The following is a 14506-nucleotide window of genomic DNA, read 5'->3' on the forward strand; positions in this document are numbered from 1 at the left end:
CACATTAAGTTGAGGAAACAACAAGCGTCGTCAGACCGCTTAGCGAGAGCGCGCTTGTTTTGGGTTAGGTGAGCCGGGTAACTCAAACATGTCCAGGGTCTGTTGAACTGGCTTCGTGGTACAGGCCTCTGGAGTCGGCCGTCTCCAAGTCTCTTTAAGTAGGGCGGCACAATGTGGGAGTATTTCAGAAAGAAGCCGTTTGGAGCCTAAAATCTGCTTTTCTGATTTATTTCATATCAAAGTCAATATATTCACACTAACAATGAAAAGAGGAGGGGTCTTTTTCCATTATCTTGCATTTAGACTTTTCCAGCTGTTTATTGTTACGTCCTAAACTATTATTGTAGCTAATATTTATATTTATATAGGGCTGCACAACGAACCTAAATGTTATTAAAAAAATATAAATATAAATATCACAAAATAACAAGTAGAATATTAAAAAATAATAATATTTTATTTATTTATAATATTTCATTTTTATTTTGATTGTTTTTCTTTACTATTATTTATTCATCCTTTTTTTATTCAACAGATTTAACAAAAACATATTTGTTTGGTACAGATTATCTTTCTGTCTCTGTGTGCGTACCTTCCTGTTGTTAGCGAGGTTGTGTGTGTGTGTGTGTGTGTGTGTGTGTGTGTGTGTACGTACCGTCCTGTTGTTAGCGAGGTAGTGTGTGTGTGTGTGTGTGTGTGTGTGTGTGTGTGTGTGTGTGTGTGTGTGTGTACGTACCGTCCTGTTGTTAGCGAGGTAGTGTGTGTGCGTGTGTGTGTGTGTGTGTGTGTGTGTGTGTGTGTGTGTGTGTGTGTGTGTGTGTGTGTGTGTGTGTGTGTGTGTGTGTGTGTGTGTGTGTGTGTGTGTGTGTGTGTGTGTGTGTGTGTGTACGTACCGTCCTGTTGTTAGCGAGGTAGGGGCTGCAGAGGTTCCCCAGGTCGGGGATCATGAAGAACGGATAGCCGACGTACGGCGCCGCAGAGAACAAGCCGTCCTGCTGCCGCCTCAGCGCTGCAGAACATTCACATTATTAGAGAGAGCATCTGACAGAGAGCTGCATCTGACAGAGAGCTGCAGACAGAGTGATAAATACAACGTAACACAATCCAGTGTTTCCAGAGTAGAACCAGTGACTACTTCATATCAATCAATCAATCAATCAATCAATGGTTATTTATATAGCCCAATATCACACAGGTTACATCTGTCTCAGTGGACTTCACAGTTTGTACAGAATATCACTATGACAATACGACACCCTCTGTCCTCAGACCCTCTGTCCTCAGACCCTCTGTCCTCAGACCCGCTGTCCTCAGACCCTCTGTCCTCAGACCCGCTGTCCTCAGACCCGCTGTCCTCAGACCCTCTGTCCTTAGACCCTCTGTCCTCAGACCCTCTGTCCTCAGACCCTCTGTCCTTAGACCCTCTGTCCTCAGACCCGCTGTCCTCAGACCCGCTGTCCTCAGACCCGCTGTCCTCAGACCCTCTGTCCTTAGACCCTCTGTCCTCAGACCCTCTGTCCTCAGACCCTCTGTCCTCAGACCCTCTGTCCTTAGACCCTCTGTCCTCAGACCCTCTGTCCTCAGACCCTCTGTCCTTAGACCCTCTGTCCTCAGACCCTCTGTCCTTAGACCCTCTGTCCTCTCACCCTCTGTCCTTAGACCCTCTGTCCTCTCACCCTCTGTCCTCTCACCCTCTGTCCTTAGACCCTCTGTCCTTAGACCCTCTGTCCTCTCACCCTCTGTCCTTAGACCCTGTCCTTAGACCCTCTGTCCTCTCACCCTCTGTCCTCTCACCCTCTGTCCTTAGACCCTCTGTCCTTAGACCCTCTGTCCTCTCACCCTCTGTCCTCTCACCCTCTGTCCTTAGACCCTCTGTTCTTAGACCCTCTGTCCTCAGACCATCTGTCCTCAGACCCTCTGTTCTTAGACCCTCTGTCCTCAGACCCTCTGTCCTTAGACCCTCTGTCCTTAGACCCTCTGTCCTCAGACCCTCTGTCCTTAGACCCTCTGTCCTCAGACCCTCTGTCCTTAGACCCTCACATCGTACAAAGAAACACTTCCAGGGAAACCCCACAGTTTAAAGGGGAACATGGAGAAACCTCAGGGAGAGCAACAGAGGAGGGATCCCTCTCCCAGGACGGACAGACGTGTAATAGATGCCGTGATTAAATCAAAGAGATAATACATTTACAGCGAAGGTAGACAGAATGTTAAGAAATGAATGTGTGTATAATAGGGAGATGATTATTTAGTGCTATCTGTTATTCTACGGACGAAAAGTTTATTATTCCGCCGACTTATTTTGGCCCTCTTCTCCTCCCGCATTGAACATCGCAGAAACTCCGTTCAAACATCAACACGTTCAGCTCGGTCGGGAATCGATGGCTATTACTTTTATCATCCATAACTTTCATAATTCCAGAGATACATCCCATAATACATCCCATTTTTAACATTGAAGTCAATGGAGAAAAATCTTCAACTTCAACAAATCTTCATGCAATTCAACTGCTAACTGTTCATTCATACTTTCACTCAGAAACCTCATTCCAACTTTAAAATGTTACACATCTTTCTGACATTATTCGAGTAAAACAACTTTTAAATCTGATTCTTACTTTTAGAGATATTAAACATTGTTCAGACCTTGGGACAGAGGTTTTCTTCACATTTTAACATTAACTAGAGTGCGTGATGTCACAGCTAGAGGGTAGGACATCTTGAAATTCGCCTTCATATAGTTTTTTAAACTGCCATAATTCCCAAACCCTACATTCCTGAGACATCATTTATCATGACAAACGTAGGAAAACATCTCGTAGCTTGAAAAAGGACAAATAATTAAACAAAAATAATTAAACAAAATGCTTTTTGAGGGCATGAAGTGACAACAACTTTCAACATGCCTCCATTAAAGCCCATTGTAATTTCAGGCAGATATTTCCTCACAGCAGCAGCCGCACACCTTTAGTTAAACTGCCAAAAAGGCCACATTATTAACCCAAAAGTACACAAAAAGCACACTTCAGATGCTCAACTTCCTTGACATGCTTCACGTTTTCAAATTTCACAGATATCTGTTACGGTTCTTCCACAAAACGTTCACATGTAAGAGGTTTATCTCTCATTCAGCACAGTGAAGCCTTTGATCTCTACAGAGCTCGTTAGCTCAACTATAAACACCTGTGGAATGGAACACGATGATGTCATCACTCCACCTGACATGCTCAGAGCAGCAGACTCCAGAGAGCAGTGTGCAAACAGTCCAGCCGTGAAGACATCTACGAGACAATTTTGAGATTTCTTCAAATGCCGTTGCCATGGCGACAGACAACTCGCCATGAAAAAGGATGTGGCTGTAAGTCCAATCGACACGGTCCAATCGTCCCCCAATCTTCACTTGTATATCACCGGTCCAGGCCTCAACAGCTCTACGCCAAATCTGAGATCTCACCACAAGCCGTTTCCATGGAAACACATCCCTCGCCATAAAACATGATGTCGCTATAACTCCTATGAAAATGTTCAAAAAGTGCTCAAACTTCACATGTGTGCTAACAGTCCAGCCGTGAAGACATCTACGGGACAGTTTTGAGATTTCTTCAAATGCCGTTGCCATGGCAACACAATGCTCGCCATGAAACACGGTTCTCATAACTTCAGTGAAAATGCTTCAAACAGCCCAAAACTTCACAGGTTTGGTAACGATGCAGCCATCAACGCATCTAAGCGTATTATGGGGTGTCATCAAATGCTGTTGCCATGGCGACAGATCATTCACCATCAAGTTAGTTCAGAAGTTTGCAGTTCAAATATTCTGCTGCTTTTCCAAGCCTTTTTCTTTTCTTCTCTCATCACACATTCAAGCCCCCAGTGTTCATGTATCATTTCAATCTCAATTCTTCACTTTCTTCTTACACATCACATTTCAGCAGTTTAGAGTCAGCTTTTCAGCATGAAGCATTCCCACTAGCAATTTCTTCAGGAATTGCATTCTCTAGTTATTATTAATGTTCTATAAATAACGTGCAATTACGTAACTACCACTACGGTTCTTTTGCACAACTAAACTCTGTTAATATTTATATTAATGATGCGTCCGTCTGTGTTTCCTGCAGATATCTAATTGCTCTTTTTACCTCTCTGTTAGTGTACAGTTTGATTATCATGCTCCTGTGTTTATTGTATTTTTGTAACTCTGGCACAACCATTTCCTTCGGGGTGAATAAAGTCTTATCTTAATAATTCATTCCATGTATTACAGCGCTTTTCCAAGTGCTCAAAGCGCTCTACATGACATATCAGACCTGTAGCAGTTTAATAACACACAAAACCCACAGGAGCAAATTAGGGTGAAGTGACATATTACATTTATTTATATGGCAACACATTTCAAATGATTAGAGAGGCGCTGAAAGCATCTGACAGACAACTGGAGACAAAGGGTGTGTAATAGATTATAAAATATAAAAGAGTGTTATCTGTTCGCCACAGCTTTGACCCTCTTCACCTGTAGTACGGACAACATGGAGGCGTTTTACAATCCATATCAATATCTACCTCACTTGTTAGTGACAACAACTTTTGTGACATTCTTAAAGGTCCCCTATCATCCTCGTCTTCATCAATATATCACAGGTCTCAGATATATCCAGAGCCTGTCTCTGATTGGCTGAAACACCAAACAGACCATTGCAGCATTACCCATAATCCCCTCTGTTTCAGCCCTGTTTCCAAAGTGCTGATTCTCTGTCTGTTACTTTAGATGAAATAAAGGAGCCCCTCCCCACGCCCCTCTGAGAGACATTTGGTTACAAAGAACTCAATGGAGCTCTAGGAGGAGATTCAGGTGATAAGGGGGGGGGGGGTGTTACCTTGGTTGCTGATTGGCTAATGGTTACACAAGACAAACATCGCTATGACATCATAAAAGTGGCTAAAATCTGATCAGCTCATTTTCAGACAGGTTTTTATAGAAATGGATCAAAAAGAGAGAGAATCTCAGAGGCGACACATGTTGATGTAGAAGAGACATGAAGAAGAGGGGACACATGTTGATGTAGAAGAGACATGAAGAAGAGGGGACACATGTTGATGTAGAAGAGACATGGAGAAGAGGGGACACATGTTGATGTAGAAGAGACATGAAGAAGAGGGGACACATGTTGATGTAGAAGAGACATGAAGAAGAGGGGACACATGTTGATGTAGAAGAGACATGAAGAAGAGGGGACACATGTTGATGTAGAAGAGACATGAAGAAGAGGGGACACATGTTGATGTAGAAGAGACATGAAGAAGAGGGGACACATGTTGATGTAGAAGAGACATGAAGGAGAGGGGACACATGTTGATGTTGAAGAGACATGAAGAAGAGGGGACACATGTTGATGTAGAAGAGACATGAAGAAGAGGGGACACATGTTGATGTAGAAGAGACATGGAGAAGAGGGGACACATGTTGATGTAGAAGAGACATGGAGAAGAGGGGACACATGTTGATGTAGAAGAGACATGAAGGAGAGGGGACACATGTTGATGTAGAAGAGACATGAAGGAGAGGGGACACATGTTGATGTTGAAGAGACATGAAGAAGAGGGGACACATGTTGATGTTGAAGAGACATGAAGAAGAGGGGACACATGTTGATGTAGAAGAGACATGAAGAAGAGGGGACACATGTTGATGTAGAAGAGACATGAAGAAGAGGGGACACATGTTGATGTAGAAGAGACATGGAGAAGAGGGGACACATGTTGATGTAGAAGAGACATGGAGAAGAGGGGACACATGTTGATGTAGAAGAGACATGGAGAAGAGGGGACACATGTTGATGTAGAAGAGACATGAAGAAGAGGGGACACATGTTGATGTAGAAGAGACATGAAGAAGAGGGGACACATGTTGATGTAGAAGAGACATGGAGAAGAGGGGACACATGTTGATGTAGAAGAGACATGAAGAAGAGGGGACACATGTTGATGTAGAAGAGACATGGAGAAGAGGGGACACATGTTGATGTAGAAGAGACATGAAGAAGAGGGGACACATGTTGATGTAGAAGAGACATGAAGAAGAGGGGACACATGTTGATGTTGAAGAGACATGAAGAAGAGGGGACACATGTTGATGAAGAAGAGACATGAGGAAGAGGGGACACATGTTGATGTAGAAGAGACATGGAGAAGAGGGGACACATGTTGATGTAGAAGAGACATGAAGGAGAGGGGACACATGTTGATGTAGAAGAGACATGAAGGAGAGGGGACACATGTTGATGTTGAAGAGACATGAAGAAGAGGGGACACATGTTGATGAAGAAGAGACATGAGGAAGAGGGGACACATGTTGATGTAGAAGAGACATGAGGAAGAGGGGACACATGTTGATGTAGAAGAGACATGGAGAAGAGGGGACACATGTTGATGTAGAAGAGACATGAAGGAGAGGGGACACATGTTGATGTAGAAGAGACATGAAGGAGAGGGGACACATGTTGATGTTGAAGAGACATGAAGAAGAGGGGACACATGTTGATGAAGAAGAGACATGAGGAAGAGGGGACACATGCTGATGTAGAAGAGACATGGAGAAGAGGGGACACATGTTGATGTAGAAGAGACATGAAGAAGAGGGGACACATGTTGATGTAGAAGAGACATGAAGAAGAGGGGACACATGTTGATGTAGAAGAGACATGAAGAAGAGGGGACACATGTTGATGTAGAAGAGACATGAAGAAGAGGGGACACATGTTGATGAAGAAGAGACATGAGGAAGAGGGGACACATGTTGATGTAGAAGAGACATGGAGAAGAGGGGACACATGTTGATGTAGAAGAGACATGAAGAAGAGGGGACACATGTTGATGTAGAAGAGACATGAAGAAGAGGGGACACATGTTGATGTAGAAGAGACATGGAGAAGAGGGGACACATGGTGATGTAGAAGAGACATGAAGAAGAGGGGACACATGTTGATGTAGAAGAGACATGAAGAAGAGGGGACACATGTTGATGTAGAAGAGACATGAAGAAGAGGGGACACATGTTGATGTAGAAGAGACATGAAGAAGAGGGGACACATGTTGATGTAGAAGAGACATGGAGAAGAGGGGACACATGTTGATGTAGAAGAGACATGGAGAAGAGGGGACACATGTTGATGTAGAAGAGACATGGAGAAGAGGGGACACATGTTGATGTAGAAGAGACATGAAGAAGAGGGGACACATGTTGATGTAGAAGAGACATGAAGAAGAGGGGACACATGTTGATGTAGAAGAGACATGGAGAAGAGGGGACACATGTTGATGTAGAAGAGACATGGAGAAGAGGGGACACATGTTGATGTAGAAGAGACATGGAGAAGAGGGGACACATGTTGATGTAGAAGAGACATGGAGAAGAGGGGACACATGTTGATGTAGAAGAGACATGAAGAAGAGGGGACACATGTTGATGTAGAAGAGACATGAAGAAGAGGGGACACATGTTGATGTAGAAGAGACATGGAGAAGAGGGGACACATGTTGATGTAGAAGAGACATGGAGAAGAGGGGACACATGTTGATGTAGAAGAGACATGGAGAAGAGGGGACACATGTTGATGTAGAAGAGACATGAAGAAGAGGGGACACATGTTGATGTAGAAGAGACATGAAGAAGAGGGGACACATGTTGATGTAGAAGAGACATGAAGAAGAGGGGACACATGTTGATGTAGAAGAGACATGAAGAAGAGGGGACACATGTTGATGTAGAAGAGACATGAAGAAGAGGGGACACATGTTGATGTAGAAGAGACATGAAGAAGAGGGGACACATGTTGATGTAGAAGAGACATGGAGAAGAGGGGACACATGTTGATGTAGAAGAGACATGGAGAAGAGGGGACACATGTTGATGTAGAAGAGACATGGAGAAGAGGGGACACATGTTGATGTAGAAGAGACATGAAGAAGAGGGGACACATGTTGATGTAGAAGAGACATGAAGAAGAGGGGACACATGTTGATGTAGGAGAGACATGAAGAAGAGGGGACAAGTGTTGATGTAGAAGAGACATGGAGAAGAGGGGACACATGTTGATGTAGGAGAGACATGAAGAAGAGGGGACACATGTTGATGTAGAAGAGACATGAAGAAGAGGGACACATGTTGATGTAGAAGAGACATGAAGAAGAGGGGACAAGTGTTGATGTAGAAGAGACATGAAGAAGAGGGGACACATGTTGATGTAGAAGAGACATGGAGAAGAGGGGACACATGTTGATGTAGAAGAGACATGGAGAAGAGGGGACACATGTTGATGTAGGAGAGACATGGAGAAGAGGGGACACATGTTGATGTAGGAGAGACATGAAGAAGAGGGGACACATGTTGATGTAGAAGAGACATGAAGAAGAGGGACACATGTTGATGTAGAAGAGACATGAAGAAGAGGGGACAAGTGTTGATGTAGAAGAGACATGAAGAAGAGGGGACACATGTTGATGTAGAAGAGACATGGAGAAGAGGGGACACATGTTGATGTAGAAGAGACATGGAGAAGAGGGGACACATGTTGATGTAGAAGAGACATGGAGAAGAGGGGACACATGTTGATGTAGAAGAGACATGAAGAAGAGGGGACACATGTTGATGTAGAAGAGACATGAAGAAGAGGGGACACATGTTGATGTAGGAGAGACATGAAGAAGAGGGGACAAGTGTTGATGTAGAAGAGACATGGAGAAGAGGGGACACATGTTGATGTAGGAGAGACATGAAGAAGAGGGGACACATGTTGATGTAGAAGAGACATGAAGAAGAGGGACACATGTTGATGTAGAAGAGACATGAAGAAGAGGGGACAAGTGTTGATGTAGAAGAGACATGAAGAAGAGGGGACACATGTTGATGTAGAAGAGACATGGAGAAGAGGGGACACATGTTGATGTAGAAGAGACATGGAGAAGAGGGGACACATGTTGATGTAGGAGAGACATGAAGAAGAGGGGACACATGTTGATGTAGAAGAGACATGGAGAAGAGGGGACACATGTTGATGTAGAAGAGACATGAAGAAGAGGGGACACATGTTGATGTAGAAGAGACATGAAGAAGAGGGGACACATGTTGATGTAGAAGAGACATGGAGAAGAGGGGACACATGTTGATGTAGAAGAGACATGAAGAAGAGGGGACACGTGTTGATGTAGAAGAGACATGGAGAAGAGGGGACACATGGTGATGTAGAAGAGACATGGAGAAGAGGGGACACATGTTGATGTAGAAGAGACATGAAGAAGAGGGGACACATGTTGATGTAGAAGAGACATGGAGAAGAGGGGACACATGTTGATGTAGAAGAGACATGGAGAAGAGGGGACACATGTTGATGTAGAAGAGACATGGAGAAGAGGGGACACATGTTGATGTAGAAGAGACATGGAGAAGAGGGGACACATGGTGATGTAGAAGAGACATGGAGAAGAGGGGACACATGTTGATGTAGAAGAGACATGAAGAAGAGGGGACACATGTTGATGTAGAAGAGACATGGAGAAGAGGGGACACATGTTGATGTAGAAGAGACATGGAGAAGAGGGGACACATGTTGATGTAGAAGAGACATGGAGAAGAGGGGACACATGTTGATGTAGAAGAGACATGGAGAAGAGGGGACACATGTTGATGTAGAAGAGACATGGAGAAGAGGGGACACATGTTGATGTAGAAGAGACATGAAGAAGAGGGGACACATGTTGATGTAGAAGAGACATGGAGAAGAGGGGACACATGCTGATGTAGAAGAGACATGGAGAAGAGGGGACACATGTTGATGTAGAAGAGACATGAAGAAGAGGGGACACATATTGATGTAGAAGAGACATGGAGAAGAGGGGACACATGTTGATGTAGAAGAGACATGGAGAAGAGGGGACACATGCTGATGTAGAAGAGACATGGAGAAGAGGGGACACATGTTGATGTAGAAGAGACATGGAGAAGAGGGGACACATGTTGATGTAGAAGAGACATGGAGAAGAGGGGACACATGCTGATGTAGAAGAGACATGGAGAAGAGGGGACACATGTTGATGTAGAAGAGACATGAAGAAGAGGGGACACATGTTGATGAAGAAGAGACATGAAGAAGAGGGGACACATGTTGATGTAGAAGAGACATGAAGAAGAGGGGACACATGTTGATGTAGAAGAGACATGGAGAAGAGGGGACACATGTTGATGTAGAAGAGACATGGAGAAGAGGGGACACATGTTGATGTAGAAGAGACATGAAGAAGAGGGGACACATGTTGATGTAGAAGAGACTCTTCTCGTGTTGTGGGTTATTTACTGACATCAACGTAAAAACTGCTATATTTGTTATTCTTTTTTAATGTTATCATAGTTTTCTATCTGTTGTTTTACTTCTATGTATGCACCAAGTCAAAGTCCTGGTACGTGTGAACCAGCCTGGTGATGAACCTGATTCTGATGTCTTCAGCGTGTGCCCCCCACAGACTAACAACAAAAACCACATCCAGGAAACCATTGACCTCCAAACCAAGGGTGCCGAGTCATGTCAGGGTTTAAGGACTCATCCCTGCAGCTCTGTATTTACTAAGAGAGGTCAAGGGTCATTCAATCTGGGTGTTGCATCACATAAGGGTTTGCCAACAGATCCGCCAAGACAAGAAGAACCGGTTAAACAGCGATTCGGACAATTAGCCGTTTCCTGTTGAGACAGTTGTGTTTCCCAGTTTCCCACACCCGCAGGAGACAAGTTTTAAAACGTTTTTCAGAAGCTTTTCACAGTAGCACTGAAGTTATATAAACAGGGATGAGGACCGGATTACTGAGCATGTCAAGAAATAAGAAACTGCCCGTCAGAAAGTAAAACCAGCTTCAATAAAATACACCTGGACATCAGCAGGAGAGGACTCTTTAAAGTAGAGACACTACATACTGATATACACCTGAACATCAGTACGAGAGGACTCTTTAAAGTAGAGACACTACATACTGATATACACCTGAACATCAGCAGGAGAGTACTCTTTAAAGTAGAGACACCACATACTGATATACACCTGAACATCAGCAGGAGAGGACTCTTTAAAGTAGAGACACTACATACTGATATACACCTGAACATCAGCAGGAGAGGACTCTTTAAAGTAGAGACACTACATACTGATATACACCTGAACATCAGCAGGAGAGTACTCTTTAAAGTAGAGACACTACATACTGATATACACCTGAACATCAGCAGGAGAGGACTCTTTAAAGTAGAGACACTACATACTGATATACACCTGAACATCAGCAGGAGAGGACTCTTTAAAGTAGAGACACTACATACTGATATACACCTGAACATCAGCAGGAGAGGACTCTTTAAAGTAGAGACACTACATACTGATATACACCTGAACATCAGCAGGAGAGGACTCTTTAAAGTAGAGACACTACATACTGATATACACCTGAACATCAGCAGGGGAGGACTCTTTAAAGTAGAGACATGACATACTGATATACACCTGAACATCAGCAGGAGAGGACTCTTTAAAGTAGAGACACTACATACTGATATACACCTGAACATCAGCAGGAGAGGACTCTTTAAAGTAGAGACACTACATACTGATATACACCTGAACATCAGCAGAAGAGGACTCTTTAAAGTAGAGACACTACACACTGATATACACCTGAACATCAGCAGGAGAGGACTCTTTAAAGTAGAGACACTACATACTGATATACACCTGAACATCAGCAGGAGAGGACTCTTTAAAGTAGAGACACTACATAATGATATACACCTGAACATCAGCAGGAGAGGACTCTTTAAAGTAGAGACACTACATACTGATATACACCTGAACATCAGCAGGAGAGGACTCTTTAAAGTAGAGACACTACATACTGATATACACCTGAACATCAGCAGGAGAGGACTCTTTAAAGTAGAGACACTACATCCTGATATACACCTGAACATCAGCAGGAGAGGACTCTTTAAAGTAGAGACACTACATACTGATATACACCTGAACATCAGCAGGAGAGGACTCTTTAAAGTAGAGACACTACATACTGATATACACCTGAACATCAGCAGGAGAGGACTCTTTAAAGTAGAGACACTACATCCTGATATACACCTGAACATCAGCAGGAGAGGACTCTTTAAAGTAGAGACACTACATACTGATATACACCTGAACATCAGCAGGAGAGGACTCTTTAAAGTAGAGACACTACATACTGATATACACCTGAACATCAGCAGGAGAGGACTCTTTAAAGTAGAGACACTACATCCTGATATACACCTGAACATCAGCAGGAGAGGACTCTTTAAAGTAGAGACACTACATACTGATATACACCTGAACATCAGCAGGAGAGGACTCTTTAAAGTAGAGACACTACATACTGATATACACCTGAACATCAGCAGGAGAGGACTCTTTATTGGAAAACCAAACAAATTGTGAGTAAAAGTAAATTAAATATGAATGTAAATTACCTTCTTCAAACAGGTGACTGTGTCTGGCTCGGCTCTGCAGGTCAGGATTGGTTCTGGGGCGCCTGTCAGCCTAAACACACAGACACACACAGTACTTTTACTTTTTATGCAGTACTTTTACAAAAAGCTGACAATACTTGTGCACTTTTACTTTAAGCTGTTAATAACTTTATTTATACTGGTAATACTTTTACATAAAGATGGTTTTAAATGAGACATTTTACTGCCAATACTTCAACATGAATCTGATTATACTTGTATAAGATGTTTCAAGCAGTACTTTTAATGCAGGATTTGTACTTGTTATGCAGTACTTTTGCTTATTGGTAATTTTACAAAAAGCTGACAATACTTGTGTACATTTAATGCAGGTAGTTTTACATTCAGCTGATGAAACGTGTGTACTTTTACATGAAGCTGACAATACTTAATTAAGATGTTTCATGCAGTACTTTTACTAGTTATGCAGAGCCTGTTATGCAGAACTTTTTACTTGTACTTCAGTATTTTTACTTGTAATGCAGTACTTGTACTTGTTATGCAGAGCCTGTTATGCAGTACTTTTACTTGTACTTCAGTACTTTTGCTCTGCTGTATCTGAGTCCTCTCAGGTGAACCTCTCACCTCAGAGTCGGAGCTGGACTCGGACTCGTTGACCAGAGAACTCTTCACATCGTCGAGGTCTCTCTCCGAGGAAACGTTTCTCTTTTCCTCCTGTTCTCCCTCGTCTTTGAACGCAATCAGCTCATCGTTGGCTCCCAGATCTCCGTCTGAAGCTAACATGCTAACATTAGCTGCTAACATGCTAACATCTAACTGTCCACTAACACGGACTTAACACCTAAGTTATAAAATAAATAACAACCTACAACACCCGAGGAACTTTAACAGAACATCCGGGTCATGCTACACCTATTTCAAGCAGTTGAATGTAGTGTTTTTGGGACTAAAAAAAACATGCTAAGCTATGATGCTAATCAATGCTACATGCGGCGTTCACAGACGACTCGGATTTGCCGCTGTTAAATTCCTGAGGTATGGGAATCCTCACAACAAAACTAGCTTTGAAAACAAGCTAACATGCTAAGCTCGTATGCTAACATGCTAAGCAGTGCTACAAGCGGCGTTCACTGACGCCTCGGTGTTTCCGTTGTTAAATTCCTGAGGTGTGGAAGTCGCTGTTTTCCAACCGAGAAAAGAGTCCATAAACAAAAGGGGGATTGACGGGAAAGCCTCCAAAATGGTTACAAAATATAAAAAATAGTCCATAAACAGAAGGGCACTGACAGAGAAGGCTCTACTATGGTTAATTTTTTTTTATAAATAATAGTTAAAATCCTCCCAGGACGGCTGACATTATCAACCCAACCGCGGTGCACTTCGCTCCGAGTGAAAAAGTTTACGTGTGTCGCTTTACTCCAGAAAAAGTAGATCCCTGTTTTGATTTAATTCCCACATCTTGAATGCAGTTTGGTTATAGAAATCCTCCCGATTTTAAGTCGACGGTTTCGGCATTTATTCAGAAAACAAGCCTGCGGTGCGGAGGCGTGGGAAACCTTTCTGGAGAGAGAGAGGAGTGAAGGGGGAAAAGAGTGCGCGGCGACCGGAGAACAGTGAAGGGGCGACGGGGACGCGCTGACCCCGGATCAGTTTAGCAAAGCGCGCTCCCGTGGCCGCTCATTCCCGACAGGCTGGATGAACTGATCCTGGATCAGGAACAACAGGTTGATCCCATACGAGGCACAAAGAGGAAGGAGGGAGGAGTTTACATGGACAAAAAGGACATTTTTTAAGACCTTAAAGGAGCAGTTAGACTCTTTTTTTCCAAAGTCAACTTGTACTTGTGTAATTAATCTATGGAAGAGAATTAGGGCGACATGAAAACTTTTTAGGATGTTACCAAGACTAAAAAAATAAAATAAAAAACAGATCTGAGATTTGAGTCAGAATTCATTCACATCATGTGGCCCTAC

The 14506-nt window shown here is 43.2% G+C and overlaps 1 protein-coding gene across 2 annotated transcripts in view; it reads right to left on the minus strand.

Annotated features, from left to right (window-relative positions):
* The window catches only part of LOC307023886 (transcription factor 7-like 2), a 31281-nt gene extending 17156 nt beyond the window's left edge, over positions 1–14125 (minus strand). The window contains exons 1-3 of one of the 2 annotated variants that reach the window (XM_079657531.1): positions 13158–14125; positions 12534–12603; positions 894–1009 (exon numbers count right to left, since the gene is read on the minus strand). In XM_079657531.1, coding sequence (XP_079513657.1) covers positions 894–1009; positions 12534–12603; positions 13158–13337 — 366 coding nt within the window. In that variant the 5' untranslated portion in view covers positions 13338–14125. The remainder of the gene's footprint in view (positions 1–893; positions 1010–12533; positions 12604–13157) is intronic. The other variant, XM_079657530.1, reaches the window with a different exon arrangement.
* Positions 14126–14506: the final 381 nt, after the last annotated feature.

Source organism: Notothenia rossii (genome assembly GCF_949606895.1).
Source record: "Notothenia rossii genome assembly, chromosome: 11".
Taxonomy (NCBI): Eukaryota; Metazoa; Chordata; class Actinopteri; order Perciformes; family Nototheniidae; genus Notothenia; species Notothenia rossii.